We start from the raw sequence: 14,530 nt of genomic DNA, 5'->3' as shown, positions 1-14,530 counted from the left end.
TGTCCCGATCAGTCGCTCTGTAGCGGGATTAGTCCCCGACTGGATCCCCGAAACGCGATGCGTTCTCTCGCTCTCTCAGCTCAGGCTCTGTAGGTCCGCTCGTTTGCACGCTCGATGCCGCAGTCCATGTCGATGCTGCAGAGATACCCGATGCGTTCTCTCTCGTTCTGAGCTCAGCCTCCGCAACTTTACTAGTTGTTTGCGCCCTCGATGCCGCAGTCCATGTCGATGTTGCAGAGACGCTCGCTGCTGTAGACGCTCCATACCGAATTGGCGGACCGCCATTGTCCTCCGATCGCTTTTGTGGTCCAGGCGTAGGCGAAGCGTTCCAACGACGCAGGTATGGCATCTTGTTCGATGCCAGTTTCCTTTTCTCTGGCGACAGAAATATGTCTACTGGAGCTGGGCTTCTCAAAGGACTTCCATCCTCAGAGTCGGATGCAAGATCTCCCTTTTGATTGACGTGCGTGGAGCCAAAGTCGACATCGAGAGGTACTTCCGATACCATGCGCACTTCCAGGGGAGTGCATGGGGATGAGTGACGCGCTTCGAAGGGACTTTTGGTCAGAATCTGCTTCACAGGCGACGGAAGCTGGTCAAAGCTCGGAAGACTCGCACAGATATCGGGGCGGCGCCTGACAGTGATGGGGATTGCACAACGTATTGTTGTCTCGTACCTGGTGCCGCCAGGGTAGAATTGTGTGATCAAGGCCACTATATCCAGAGACATGATGTAGACATCAAGCCGTCGAGCTCCGACTTGCGAGGCCAATGCACCGGGAATTATTCCTCGGAAGCATCTTTGGTCCAAATCCTACTGGAGCCATTGATGGTCATTTTGTCCATTTTGGCCAACAAAATATGCGATTTCCACGTTCGTCATCGCCGAAAAAGGTCGGTTCCAGCCCGTTGAAGGGTTGAGCGAGAAGGTGCTGTACTCTGTAACCACGTTCTGCAGATTATGGAACGTCACCATTGGCGGAAACCAGGCATAATGGCAGTGTAGCTTGATGCTAGACCGGAAATACCAGCTTCCTCGCACCTCGAACGTCACTTCCAGGCTCGGCAGCCTGCCTCGCTCATATCGCCAACAATCCCGTGACAGCACAAAATCCGTTACGCTGACGGGGCTGATGCTTCTGAATTCAGTCGAGCTTCCAAGCTCCTCGATAATGTCAGTCACGATGCTGGAAATCGTGATGGTAATGGGGAGCGTTCCGAGATCGCGCAGGAAGGTATCAAATCGCGTCAGAAGCGAATAGGCGTTGTGTTCTTGTGCTGCGCAGTGTTAGAGTAAGATCACGAGCCAGCAAAGATGTACGTACAAAGCTTCTCGACTTCCTTCTCAAGGAATGCCTCGATGACAATGAATGCCGTTTCTTGAGCAATGGCACGCTGAAAAGCCTGCTCGCAGAGAAAAACCTCCTTGGCAGCCGACAAATCAGAGAATCTCCACGTATTGATGATATCCCTATCGAATATAATCGCCTTTTCCGCGACACGGCGCTCTCCTCGGAGAAGGGTATTCCCAGCTTGGCCTCGTTGATAGCGTTGACTCCGAGTATAGGAGCTATGCACAGGCATGAAGCAGTCAATGTGCGAGTTTCGCGACGGGCCAATGGCGCCGGAAGGGTGGATATCGAGGTGATTGCTGAGGAACTCCACCACGCTATCGAAGTGCGCGCCGTCCACGTGGGTATCCATACTGAAGATATTGATGACTCCGTCGTGCGAGAAATTTCTGCGTGGTGGGGATATTGATGCAGGTTGGCTGGGATGGGAGTCGGTTGCCAGAGAGACACAGCCACTTCGACCTTTCCCTCACACTGCACAGCTCTTTCCCTCACACTGCATCCATGGCCGCTCTTGTGCTGAGCTTCTCGTTCTTGTTGCCCAGTCTGCTAATTTGCAGGAACGCATCACAACCCCAGCCTTCCAGGCTGTGGACCTGGAGGCTGCCCGCCCAGTATTCAGCATAGATCTTGCTCATAGGAAGGCCCATGCCAAGCTTCAGCTCCGGCGGCCGTACGGACAGTGTTGCCAATGAGTTTCCAAATCTTTCACCAGGATGCTTGCCCTTCCTGTCGACTTCTTCCGGCGTTTTCAACTCTTGCATCGTTGCTGCAAGACGTGGAACCTGGCCAAGATTCTGCAATCTGTTCGTGCGACGTGGGCCCTTTGCGAATGACCAGAGATACGGCAACACCTCGCGATCGACGCCACCACCTTGATCAGAGATGCGAATGATGACATGCTGGGCAGCTTCGCAGATGAGAACTTCAATCGGTGGTGGATTATCCAGTCCTTTTTGTTCGACAACTGCCTGGATGCTGTTTCTGAGCAGCTCACCCACGATGTATTCCAAATGTGAAGGGATGTACGGGAAAGTGGTGTCCAGATGACCTTGGATTACCACCTCTGGAATCGCAACTTGAGGCCCATAGGCCTTGCGAACAAGCTCTCTGGCGGTTGAGGCACACTTTTCAACCACCTCCTTCGCTTTGCATTTAAGAAATATCTCACCGACAAATTCGTCTTCTGGGGAAGTGAGGGGCTTTTTCGCGTTTGGAAAGTGCCATGGCGAGTGGAAGGTCTCAGTCAGCGCCAGATGTTGCTCGGCGATGACTCGGCGACTGATCCTAGAGCGTAGCAGCGTTCTCATGAAGCGATCACATTCCTCACTACTGACCGCGTTCTGTATCTCTAGAATTCCCATGGCCAACTGAGGAATTACAGACAAATGGTCCTTGAGCGTGGATGTGATGACCTCACAGAAGTCGTCATTCTCATCTAAAGTGCGAATGGGAGGCACCTTCCGGATTTTCTCGAAGGCGTCGTAGTACAGTTCGTAGACATGACTGATATGCTGGTTCGTCACGGCCGAATACGGCAGAGTTTGCATGTTCCGCAATCTGTGGGCGAGTCTTGTGGGCAGCTCCAGACGAACGTAGTTGGCCGAGCTGAGCAGCCGTTCTTCTGTCAAAGTGCGTCCAAAGAAGCTCAGTTGGCGCAAGCTGATGGGCCTTGCCTCGCGGGAGACCCATTCATCGAGGACATTCGAGGGGCGCCATGGCGGTGGGACTGTGCCGGGCGGCGGGAATTTTGCCAATGGGGTGGCTGCAGTGGTGTACGATCTGGCACAGCGAGATGGACGTACACGACCCAGTCTCGTAATAGCCACTGCCATGCTCCAGACACAGCGTGCTCGAGATGTGGTGCGAGTCGAGGTTTGAGAGCTACTGAGTGCGCTCACCGCGTTCTGGAACACGCGAGGCGAAAGACAAAAGTCGCTGCATCGACACGAAATATGTCACGGAATGTCCGCGGGAGACAGAATCGAACATGCAAACCGTTTGTTCGATGATGCTCTCAAGTTGACTAAGCTATACGGCGATGCTCCTCGATGCGCCTGACAATGGCTCCAGGCGAATGAGCAACAGGGCAAGTGACATGTCAAAGATGGCGAGCAGAGCGCAGCAACGTGAGATGGAGCACAAGGTGGGGCAATTTTAAGCCTCATGGAGCCACGAATGCCTGAAATGGAGGTTCCTTGCTTGAAGCTGCTGAAGCGACTGACAACAGGACGCACAAGGCCGGCTGACAAACGGAGCACGACTGCACGACGACGAAGTGAATGCATCGCCGCTGACATGTGAAAAAGGCGCGTCGGAGCAGCAGACCTGCCCTTTCCCTCCCGCCGTGACAATCCGCTACGATCCGTGACGTATTCGCGCTGCGGCTTTGCTCTGTCTCCGCCAAACACTGCTGCGAGCTGCTTGTCGGGCGTTGCTGCTGCTGTTGCTGCTGGCTGGCCTGCCTTCCAGACGTCCTCTCTTCATCTCGAGCACCCAGGCCACTGCGCATTCACCCATCCACCACCGCCCCGTCCACCCCCTCCCCCCATTCACCACCGACACGCCTGCGCTGGCGCATCGGCTTTGTCTTGCCGCACGTGCCATTTGTCATTCCCAGCAGCAAACTGTGCCTGCTGCTTGCTTGCACACATCGAAAGTTTCTCGTTGCTCGCAGCTTGCGCAGGCTGCAGGCATCGCCCACTGCTAGCTGTTCGCCATCATGGACAACGTACGTACCAGTTCGCCAACCCCCATCTGCCTGTGGAACGAGCACTCATCCTGTGCTCCGGCGCCATTCTAACACGAGTGCACAACGCTGACGTAAGGACGTGTGACAGCTGGGTAGCGACATGCTGCTGGACTCCGACTACGACGAGAAACACCTCACCCCTACCGACGACATTGACAACGTCGCCATCATATCACCCGACGACGCCGACAGTATGGTCGACGATCCCGACCCGGCCTCACTGCCGGCCGAGCCGCTTGCCGATGACCACGAAGCGATGTTGGCTCGTTGGATGCCCCCGCTGCCCGATCAAGAGACTGAAGCAGAGGCATGGCACAGTTGGGATATTGTGGATTGGGTCAAACAACCAAAGCGAGCGCATGGGCCCACATTTACCTGTGGCGGGCATCCGTGGCGAGTGCTGTTCTTTCCTGCCGGCAATTCAGCATCAGAGAGTGTGTCGTTCTATCTCGAGCAAGGCTTTGAGGAGGACAATGGACAGAAGCCACCCGAGGGTTGGTATGCATGTGCACAGTTCATGCTGGTGCTATCAAACCCCAACGACCCCTCCATCTACATCCACCATGAAGCCAATCATCGATTCACAGCAGACGAGGGCGATTGGGGCTTTACAAGATTTGCGGATAAGAACCGGATATTCGCGCCCAAGTTCGATGGCCGCGAACGACCGCTCGTTGAAAATGGATGCGCCAGGATGACCGCCTATGTGCGGGTGCTCAAGGATCCTACTGGAGTGTTGTGGCACAACTTCATCAACTACGACAGCAAGAAGGAGACTGGAATGGTTGGCTTACGCAATCAAGGAGCCACCTGCTACTTGAACTCGCTGTTGCAGTCGCTCTATTTGACCGGAGCCTTCCGCAAGGCGGTATACCAGATACCAACAGAGACCCCACAGGAGCGAGAATCCTCGAACTCGGCATACATGCTGCAGCGGTTGTTCTACAGCTTGCAGGCCGACCAAGTTGCCGTGTCGACTAACGAACTGACGCGATCTTTTGGTTGGGAGAGCAGGCAAATATTTGAGCAGCAAGACGTCCAGGAATTGTCCCGCATACTCATGGAGAAACTGGAAGCACGCATGAAGGGCACTGAGGCTGAGAACGCACTCGAGCAAATGTTTGTGGGCAAAATGAAGACCTACCTCCGGTGTATCAACGTCGAGTATGAGTCCAGCCGAATCGAGGACTTTTGGGATTTGCAATTGAATGTGTCTGGCTGCAAAGGCTTGCATGATAGTTTCAAGGACTACATTCAGGTTGAGACTTTGGAGGGCGACAATAAGTATGCTGCCGAAGGGTTTGGACTTCAAGACGCCAAGAAAGGCGTCATATTCGAGAGCTTCCCGAATGTCCTTCACTTGCAGCTGAAACGCTTCGAGTACGACTTCCAACGAGATGCGATGATGAAAGTCAACGATCGATACGAATTTCCCGAAGTCTTCGATGCATCACCGTATCTGGACGAGGCGGCAGACAAGTCAGAGCCATACGTATACCACCTCCATGGCGTTCTCGTTCACTCTGGGGATCTCAATGCCGGCCACTATTACGCTTTCCTCAAGCCAGAGAAGAACGGGCAGTTTTTCCGATTCGACGATGATCGGGTCACTCGTGCCACCAAGCGTGAAGCCATTGATGATAACTTTGGCGGCGACTACCAAAGTGTGAACGGTGTGCAGAAAGGACAGAACCCATACACTCGACAGTGGTCCACGAAGCGATCCAACAACGCATACATGTTGGTCTACATCCGCGAGAGCCGTCTGGATCAGATACTCCTACCCGAAGACCAAGTCAGCCCCCCGGAGCATCTCCCGATCAAACTGAAGGAGGAACGATTACAGGCCGAGCGCCGCCGTAAGGAAAAAGAAGAAGCTCATCTCTACATGAACGTGTTCGTTGCAACTGTTGAAAACTTCAAGCTGCACGACGGCCAGGATTTGATACCGTGGACGGACGATGCAACCAATCCTGCCGCACCGTCTATCCATCGCCTCCTGAGAAGCATGACAGTTCGAGATTTTACCAAATTTGTCGCTGAACAGAAAGGAGTGGACGCCGACCTGATCAGACCCTGGATAATGGTCAATCGGCAGAATGGGACTGTACGCCCTGATCACCCGCTGATGTGGGCCGACATGACGCTACAAGAGGCTGCCGATAAGTTCAGTACGCGAACGTCTGGCTTCAGAGTCTTTATGGAACAGACAGAGCGAGACGAAGATGGAAAGCCAATCTGGCAGCTGGACGACGAGTCACTTTCCTCGCCTGGCGCCAACGGCATCCAATCTTCGACAAAACCCATCATCTTGTTCTTGAAACACTTTGATGTGGACAGGCAGGAGTTACACGGTGTTGGGCACATCTACATGAACCCGTCCGACCGAGCGCAAGATCTCGCAGGACCCATCATGACCATGATGGGCTGGCAGCCTGGGGAGGTGAGTCTCGAGCTCTTTGAGGAGATCAAGCAAAACTACATCGAGCCTATGAAGCCCAAGAACACTCTGGTCGCCTCGGAGATTCAAGATGGCGATATTATCTGTTTCCAGCGGAGTCTGTCGGAGGCCGAACAGAGCGCGATTCGCCAGACCAACCCAACTGCATGCCTCACTGCACCCGCCTTCTACGATTTCCTGTTGAATCGACTTTTCGTCAACTTCACGCCGAAGCCATTTGTGAATCTGCAGCTGCGCAACGAGGAGGATGCGCAATTCCAGCTCGCCCTGTCCAAGAAAGATACATATGATGCCCTCGCGCACAAGGTCGCCGATTATCTTTCCTCCAAGAATGAAGTCACAATCGAGCCCTCACATCTGCGATTCACCACGACCAATGTTCAGTCTGGTAAGCCACGTGCTGTGGTGAAGAGACAACAGAACACCACGGTCAATCATATCCTCATGGGCAACAATGGCTACGGCAGCTACGGCTACACAGCGACGCAGGCTCCAGATCACCTCTATTACGAAGTACTGGAAATGAGTCTGACAGATCTGGAGCAACGCAAAAACGTGCGTATCATCTGGCTCACTGAAGGCATTCAGAAAGAAGAGCCATTCGATCTGCTGCTCCACAAACAGGCCAACTTCAGTGATGTTTCTGGAGCCCTACAGCAGCGCGCAAGTCTTCCCGACGAGATCGTGGACCAGATCCGCTTTTACGAAGTTCACAGTAACAAGGTGTACAAGGTCCTGCCTCCTTCACATGGCGTCATTGCACTCAACGAGTTCATGAGCGTGTATGCCGAACGAATCCCGGAGGAGGAGTCAGAGGCGGATCCAGACAACGGTGACCGATTGATGTATTGCTTTCACTTCGAAAAGGAGCCATCCAAAGCGCATGGAGTGCCGTTCATATTCCTCATGAAGGCAGGCGAAATCTTCAAGGAGACCAAAGAGCGAATCTCGAAGCGAACAGGTCTGAAGGGCAAGAACCTAGAGAAGGTCAAGTTCGCTGTGATCAAAGGCGGCCAAGTCTACAGCAGGCCTGTGTGGATCGCGGACGGTAAGTCTTCCTTGACACCCAATCTCGTATGTTTCAAAAGCTGACACATCTACAGATGACATCCTCTCTGACAAGCTCGGACCTGAAGATCATCTGGGACTGGAGCACCCCAACCGTAATCGCCAGAACTGGGGACGTTACGAAAGCCTCAACATTCGATGAAGGGATGCAAACCACGAGATTCATGACTGCTTGTGGTACGGGTGTACAGCTACGAAATGCTACAATTCAGCGAGCGAGCGAGCGATCGAAGGTTCAAGGTCGAAAAAGGTTTGGAGTCGTGCAGTAGACTCATAATTGCGACGATAGATGACTTGTGGGCTTCAAAGAGGATCATTTTCAAATTTTGTTCTTGCGAGCGGGTCTTTAGCGCGTGCATCGAGCTATTCTGTGCTTTCATTAGCTCAGAAGGCATAGCTGGTAGGCAGACGGACAGTGCAGTGCAGCGTTGCTTTGAAGCGTTGTTCACTTGGGCGCGCTTGCGTCTTCTGTCTTGCAGACTACCAGTCAAAGGAATTCTAGAGAGCGGGTGAGAAGCATAGGCCAGGCATATGCATGTACTCTATGCGAAGAAAGTTGTTTCCAGCATGCCCTTTCTCCCTTCCAGTTCACAGCACCTTGGGAAATAATTCTGCTAGCCTCACAACACGCCGGCTACAACTACCCATCTATCCCCGCGATCCAGAGTCTGAGCATGTTCCCATCCGGAATTCATCCTTTTTATCCCCAGCGGCGCGGCCCCTCTTTCCAGCTTCGCCCATCATGGTCATGACCAGAGAAAGAAAGAACTTCCTTCTCGAAGCCTTCTATCGACTTACTCATAACAGCAATCGTCGCCGTACAGCTCTACACCCCTTAGCTCCCGCACCTCACGAATCCAATCACTCGTCTCTCGACGCGGACACGTGGCCGGGGAAGGTAATTTTCTGGAAAATGCGCGTAAGCCAGCAAGGCCAGAAATGATGCAAGCAGCGCAGGTCCGCAAGGTTGGATTTTGTTGGCGCCGGAACTGTATACGGCGACTCGTATCGGAATGACTGCCGCGACGAGCTTTGTTGGTCGTATTGCCTAGTTTGGGTTGTGCATGGGGAGGAAGGGAGGATCATGGTATGTATGTGTTGTTGGTTTTGAGGAGTAGATGCTGTATGGAGGTGATGTGCCGATCGGGTCAGAGCCGCTTTCGGCGGGTGAGCTTGATATGGACAAGAGCCCGATGGGATTTCGACATCATGGGTTTTGATCCGATGATGGATTGCGATTTTTTGAAGGAGGCTGCACGATTGTGGTAAGCTATGCGCGTGGGATGTGTTACTGTCGTGTAGCGGGATTCCTGTTCAGTGTTGTGTCGGGTGCGTGGTTGCTAGTTGGGTCTTCATTGCAAGAATTGAGTTTGAGAAAAGCGAAAGTCAAATATGCTAGTACGTAGCTGTATCACTCGAGTCATTGTATATATATGCAACTGAGCATGTGTTTGTCTGTACAATATATACATCGGTCTGTCACTTGTGCTTCACGCTTCTTTCTGTTCTGCTCTGCTGGAGCTCTCGACTATGCCGCCATGCATGTTGCAATTGTTTTCGTGCCCAGGGTACCCTTCTACCGACGCGTCTCGACGCGCTGTACAGAGAGAGTGTTTCCTCCGGTAGTAGTTGTGCGACTCTCGCATGCGGTGCCATGGCCAGCGACCGGTAAGATTAGTGATCACAATAGATTAGATGCTGTACACACGCCTTCGCGCGGGGTCCGATCCATGGAAGTTTCTCCGATATGCCATTCTCCTCATTGCTCGACTGCAGCAAAATCTAACATTTCCTCGCTGGAGAGCAGAAGAAATGTCTCGTACCTCAAACCACGCTTTACTTTCTTCCCTTTACCGGCATCTTGCCATATATTCGCCTCTTCACTAACAGTGCCGTACGCACGAGCCAGCGCGCGCCAGTAGCAAGCTTCGGCAGCGGGTGTCAGATACCGCTCTCGAAAGGTGCGAACACTGTTGTCTGCGATCTCTTTCGCCTTGAGTGGGTTAGCGATGAGTTCCTCGATCTTGGGTGCCAGATCTGAGAAATCGCGCTCGACCTGAACGAAGTTCTGCTGCGGACCTTCGGCAACGAGGAGATAGTGGAAGTGCTGGATGTATTGTAACTTGTGAGCGACAATGACTGATCGACACGCCTGTCGATACTTCAATGAAGCTGAGTAAGAGCGTCCTTCGACGTGTGCGATGAACATGTACTTGCAGTGCTCATCAAGCGAGAGGAAGTTCTGCTTGACGTCCCAGTTGATCTCCCTGACGTCGCTCCATTCCTTCCCTCGTGCAGCATCTAGGAGTCCTCGCCTGAGCTTAGGTGCGAAGCTCAATTTGCCGCGCCATACAAGCTGGGGGTTCTTGTCGACAAAGTTCATTCCTTCTTCGACGGCGAGCGCCTTTCGCACGACTTCGTCGTATGGGCCGACCTCATTGTTCTTTCCCTTGATGATGTTGTCCCAAGCCCAGAAGCCAAAGTCAGGCACGAGGAAGAATGACTGCTCGTGAGCTTTTCGCGCAACAACCCAGAGTGGTTCAGTCCGGCGACCTGTCACATCTGTGGCCTTGTCCTCGACCGAGAAGATAAATTCAATGTTTGGTAGACTTTTGCGGTCGGCAATGCCAGCTACCGCTCGGTGTAACGAACTAAGGATAGCGACAATCTTTCTTCGATGATCCTCGCCGGCGGATTTAGTCTGAAGGATGTACAAGTTGCCTTCGTGTATCATTGCTCTCGTCATTGAATTTTTCATGTCGATGCGATCAAGCATTGCGGCCGTGATGTTCGTCTCGCGTTTCTGCTGCCAGTACTGTGTACCCTGGAGAATGTCCTCGTAGAGGCCAGGGAAGGCTGCACTGCATTGCTGCTCACTCAATCCGTCGTCTCGAGAATCTCGCCCGTACTGAAAATTCCAGGTTGAGTGGTCGCTTTCGTTGACCGCATACTGTTGCTCCAGGCAAGACTGGCACTGAAACAGGGTGGCTTGCTGACATGTGGCGTGTCCCGCGGGTATGAGTTGGGTAAGGATGGCTGGTATATCATCTTTATCTGAGTTCATGCCATACCATGCGGTATATATAATGATTGCGGCTAGCAATACGCTGGCCAGCAATAGAAGGCGCCATGCCCTCGCCGTTGGCTGAATGGCCACACTGGCCAGCATGTTGATGAGCGAGGGTCGGGAATGAGTCGTCATGCAACTTGCGCACTTGGCTGCATGCTATGCTGCCATCGACGGTCGAGAAAGCAATCGCATCGAGGTCCAAACGAAGTCTTTGCAAGGAGAGAGAAGGGTGATGAATCGCTGCCTTGCTGTGAGGAGTTGCACGCTTGCCTTGACTGGCCTTGGCACATCTCCTAAGCCACGGTGCTCCAGTCCACTGTACGAAAGCCAATTCCTGGGGTTAAAAAAAGACTGGATAGCTCGCGGATCGTCGCAATCTTGAAGTCTACAAACTGCGTCCATCTAACGCCATGCCTGGAAATTTGGAGGCTCCGACGCTTTTGCGCATTTGCAAAGATCAGACCCCCGTCGAAACAGCGCGCAGACGTCGCTTCTTGACGTTCTGTTTCGATGTTCGTCGTACCAGAGCTGTGGCGGGCGGTTCCGTATTTTGGTTCGACGCGTGGCCTAGAACCGTTTCTTGGCTTGGAGAGCGATGGTTCGTATCTTGCGAGGACATGCTTGTGCAAGAGCGGCCGCCCGAAAAGGGCAGCGCGCTTTCCCGACGGACACATCTCGCTGGCAAAGACGAGATGTTGTCGAGAAAGAGGAATGAAGTCCTCATCGCGCCTGGTGCCTGTCAGACGGCACGGCAACCGGCGATAGACAGATTCCGGTTCCTGTGGCGCAGCTTCCTGAGCCACACTTTCCCATGCGCGCTTCGTCGTTGCGCGTCACCAGCTCAGCCAGTTCGCGAACGCATATAGAGCTACGTGCCTTGTCAAGACATCGCGCTCCGAACAGAACACCAAGGTGATTGACCACTCGACACTTCGACAAATTCATCAAAATCTCGCCCTCACGATGATCTCCGCAATCATCCTTGTGATCATCACCATCTTCCTGCCACCAGTCGGCGTCTTCCTCGTCGCAGGCTGCGGCGCAGACCTCTTCATCAACATCTGCCTGACTCTGTTAGGATACTTGCCAGGTCACATCCACGCGTAAGTTGCTTCAAGCTCTTCCCTGCCCAGTAGCACCTCAGAAATACACGAAAGTATAGACTAACCTTCCCGTGTTCGATTCTAGGTTCTACCTCGAATACGTCTACTACTCTCGCAAAGAGCAAGCAGAGCAAGGCTACTACAGCGAACGACCTGCGCCTGGAGTCTACAGCGACAACGTACAGACGGGCGGCGTTCGAGGTTATGGCACGATAGCGCCACAAGGACCTCCACCACAACATTAGATCGGAGCATACGCCACACGACATATGTAGCGACAATCGAAGCTATGAGGACAACGAGGAGGCTGGGTTGTATTGGACTATGGACATTTATGACGTTAGGATAAGGTTGGGCCGAGACGAGATTGATTAGTGAACGATGAAGGCTCTATACCAGGAAGCAGACTGGATACTGAAGAGGGATACTGCTTCACGGCGTTTGGCTTTGAGATACCCATCAGTCTTATGACTAGCATGACTTTTGAGCTTTTACTGCTGTATGAAAGCGATTGAGGAAGTCTTTCAGTTTCATGCGCCGCTTAACTCTGGCGGAAGTGGAGAAGGTCTCTTCTCGTCATTATTCATACACTCTATCCAGTCCTGTAGACCTCTGATATTGGTCACGCTGAATGTCCTCAGCCTCGCCATGCATTGCACACGATGTGAGTGGAGTAGTCAAATCTGTTCCCAGCCCTTCTCAAATCAAATATCGAAAAAGTCCCCGATGGCATCTGTCCAACTTCCGCCATCGCCGCCGCCTTCTCCACCAGCACTTGGTGGGGGCGGACCATCTCCTGGGCCTCCTCTTCCCCAGGGGTCGTCATTTTCTCCCCATGTATCATTGCCGCTGCTGGGTGAATTCTCCTGCGGCGGATACTGCCCATCGCCGGCAAAAGGCTCGTTCGCAGTCGGGCTGGCATCATCCCCTCCTCGAGGGCCATGCATCCCCCGTTGCATCGCTTCATACCCTGCCATGGACCCTGCACCTGCTATAGCGCCTTCGCCGGCCCCAATCGCGCCGCCAGCACGACCTGCTGCTCCAACAGCGCCAGCGGCGGCACCTTCGATAGCGCCAGCACCTTCTGCGGCTCCGGCAGCACCAGCAGCACCGGCTGCAGCTCCACCCTCCGCAGCTGTTCCGCCACCCATGCCAAACGGTAGCCACATGGGCATCATGCCGGAACCGCCCGAGTGCCTCGAAAAGTAGTCGAAGTCTATGCAAACCGCCGTGGCGAGCATGGTAGCTCTTTGGTCCAGAGTCATAGCAGTACCTTCGCGTTGATATTCAGCTACCGCTTTCCCGTCCGGATCCTGAAGCTGCGCCTGCTGCGCAGCGCTATCCATACGCAAAGCATAGACGCCAGTATCGGTAAAGATTTCTCGTGCAAAGCCCACGAAGTTGCGATTCACGCTGCCAATTGTCTGTTCTGATTCGTTGCGTAGGTTAAAGTCCCAGGATAGGAATGGTTCATCAACATGAGCGAATTGTCTCATTCCCGCTTCGATCGCACTGTCTCCGGTCTTTGCTTCTGTGACTGTCACGTCTTTGGTGTCGGAGGCTGGACGTTCGCCAGACTCAATGCGTGGTACGCTATAGGGATCTGACGGGTCTTCGCTAGGTCGATAGGTCGCCATCGCATATTTCCTTCTCAGTGGAGCCCATATTTGTCTCGTCTCACCGATGACACGCATCTCCGCGAGCTTCAATGGCGAGACTTGCGCCAAAGAGTTCTGATTCACGACAGAGCTCGCGCTCGTGCCTTGCAAAGCCGTGCTCGTTGACGTTTCTCGCTCTTCATAGCCACCCGGAGGAACGGGGTCGTATATCCTGATGCGACTATTGATCCAAGCAAATGGCCGATGTATCCTCAGCACTTCCCGCTCATATTTATCGAATATGTGTGTCGTGAAACTTCGATGTGTCGAGAACATCTGCCTCTTGAACATACTGCCCATGCCATGATCTTGTTCTGCGATATACCCTATTGTCTGTCCCTGTCCATCCATGACAATATAGCGATTCGCTTGTTCAAAACCAAGCATGACGTTCATCATCTCTAGCTGGCGTTGAATGACCAGCGAGCTATTCGACAGGATCGCAATGGCCGGGTGGTCTGGCGGTAGAACGCCATAAGGATCATCTGGGATACGAACTTCTGTCACCAGATCGGATGTGTCTGCCTCGGCGAGGGTAGCGGCGAGCTGGGTGTTGCGTCCTGCTGTTGTCTGGTCGGGCGCTTGGGCGGGCTGCTGGGCCTCTTCCTGCGGAGCGTCATGTTGCTGCCTCTGTACGTTCGCCGCTCTCTCTTCTAGGCTACGGTCCTGTTTGCCGCCACTCAAATTGGTGCAGCGCTCATTTCCATCGTTTTTCGGTATGCTTGCCCATGGTCGCGCTCGCGGTGGCGGTTTGCGCGTACTTCGACTACCTTTCCATCTCCTTTGCTGGAGTTGACCACATCTCACCCTACCTTGAGTCTGAGCAGATGCTGTGCTCGCTATCCTAGGAAGTCTGAGCAACCATCGCGCTGTAGACATGTTCGTTGGTGGAAGAATCTTAGGTTGTGTTGGTGATGACGCTGCAGCAGGTGTGGAAGCTTTCGGCGCGCGGTCCGGGCTTCAGAAACACGTCCACATTCCAATGGACGCCTGGCCTGGACACAACTTCATCAACTCACGCTCTACTCACATCGAAAAAGCTCTGTGAGCCGTCCGAGACAAATTT

General features: G+C 53.4%; 6 protein-coding genes across 6 annotated transcripts; 2 read left to right on the top strand and 4 right to left on the bottom strand.

The window, feature by feature from the left end:
* Nucleotides 1-28: 28 nt before the first annotated feature.
* On the bottom strand, nucleotides 29-1,704 carry CKM354_001070700 (uncharacterized protein; the record flags this gene model as incomplete). Its single annotated transcript, XM_044806171.1, has 3 exons — nucleotides 29-611; nucleotides 819-1,278; nucleotides 1,326-1,704. 3 exons carry the CDS (start codon nucleotides 1,702-1,704, stop codon nucleotides 29-31), a joined length of 1,422 nt encoding a protein of 473 aa, XP_044662106.1.
* A 139-nt stretch (nucleotides 1,705-1,843) lies between these two features.
* CKM354_001070600 (protein kinase PKP2) lies at nucleotides 1,844-3,187 on the bottom strand (the record flags this gene model as incomplete). Its single annotated transcript, XM_044806170.1, has 1 exon — nucleotides 1,844-3,187. One exon carries the CDS (start codon nucleotides 3,185-3,187, stop codon nucleotides 1,844-1,846), a length of 1,344 nt encoding a protein of 447 aa, XP_044662105.1.
* Nucleotides 3,188-4,204: 1,017 nt separating this feature from the next.
* On the top strand, nucleotides 4,205-7,775 carry CKM354_001070500 (ubiquitin-specific protease UBP15; the record flags this gene model as incomplete). The annotated part of the gene is made up of 2 exons (XM_044806169.1): nucleotides 4,205-7,613; nucleotides 7,669-7,775. The coding sequence occupies 2 exons, from the start codon at nucleotides 4,205-4,207 to the stop codon at nucleotides 7,773-7,775; spliced, it is 3,516 nt and encodes a 1,171-aa protein (XP_044662104.1).
* A 1,617-nt stretch (nucleotides 7,776-9,392) lies between these two features.
* CKM354_001070400 (uncharacterized protein) lies at nucleotides 9,393-10,802 on the bottom strand (the record flags this gene model as incomplete). The annotated part of the gene is made up of 1 exon (XM_044806168.1): nucleotides 9,393-10,802. The coding sequence occupies one exon, from the start codon at nucleotides 10,800-10,802 to the stop codon at nucleotides 9,393-9,395; it is 1,410 nt and encodes a 469-aa protein (XP_044662103.1).
* An 864-nt stretch (nucleotides 10,803-11,666) lies between these two features.
* Nucleotides 11,667-12,051, top strand: CKM354_001070300 (uncharacterized protein; the record flags this gene model as incomplete). Its single annotated transcript, XM_044806167.1, has 2 exons — nucleotides 11,667-11,806; nucleotides 11,892-12,051. The coding sequence occupies 2 exons, from the start codon at nucleotides 11,667-11,669 to the stop codon at nucleotides 12,049-12,051; spliced, it is 300 nt and encodes a 99-aa protein (XP_044662102.1).
* A 459-nt stretch (nucleotides 12,052-12,510) lies between these two features.
* Nucleotides 12,511-14,343, bottom strand: CKM354_001070200 (uncharacterized protein; the record flags this gene model as incomplete). Its single annotated transcript, XM_044806166.1, has 1 exon — nucleotides 12,511-14,343. The coding sequence occupies one exon, from the start codon at nucleotides 14,341-14,343 to the stop codon at nucleotides 12,511-12,513; it is 1,833 nt and encodes a 610-aa protein (XP_044662101.1).
* Nucleotides 14,344-14,530: the final 187 nt, after the last annotated feature.

This window comes from Cercospora kikuchii, assembly GCF_019650295.1.
Source record: "Cercospora kikuchii DNA, contig_00007, whole genome shotgun sequence".
Taxonomy (NCBI): Eukaryota; Fungi; Ascomycota; class Dothideomycetes; order Mycosphaerellales; family Mycosphaerellaceae; genus Cercospora; species Cercospora kikuchii.
Note: the sequence above shows the minus strand (reverse complement) of the source record. Positions and strands in the feature narration are given on the sequence as shown.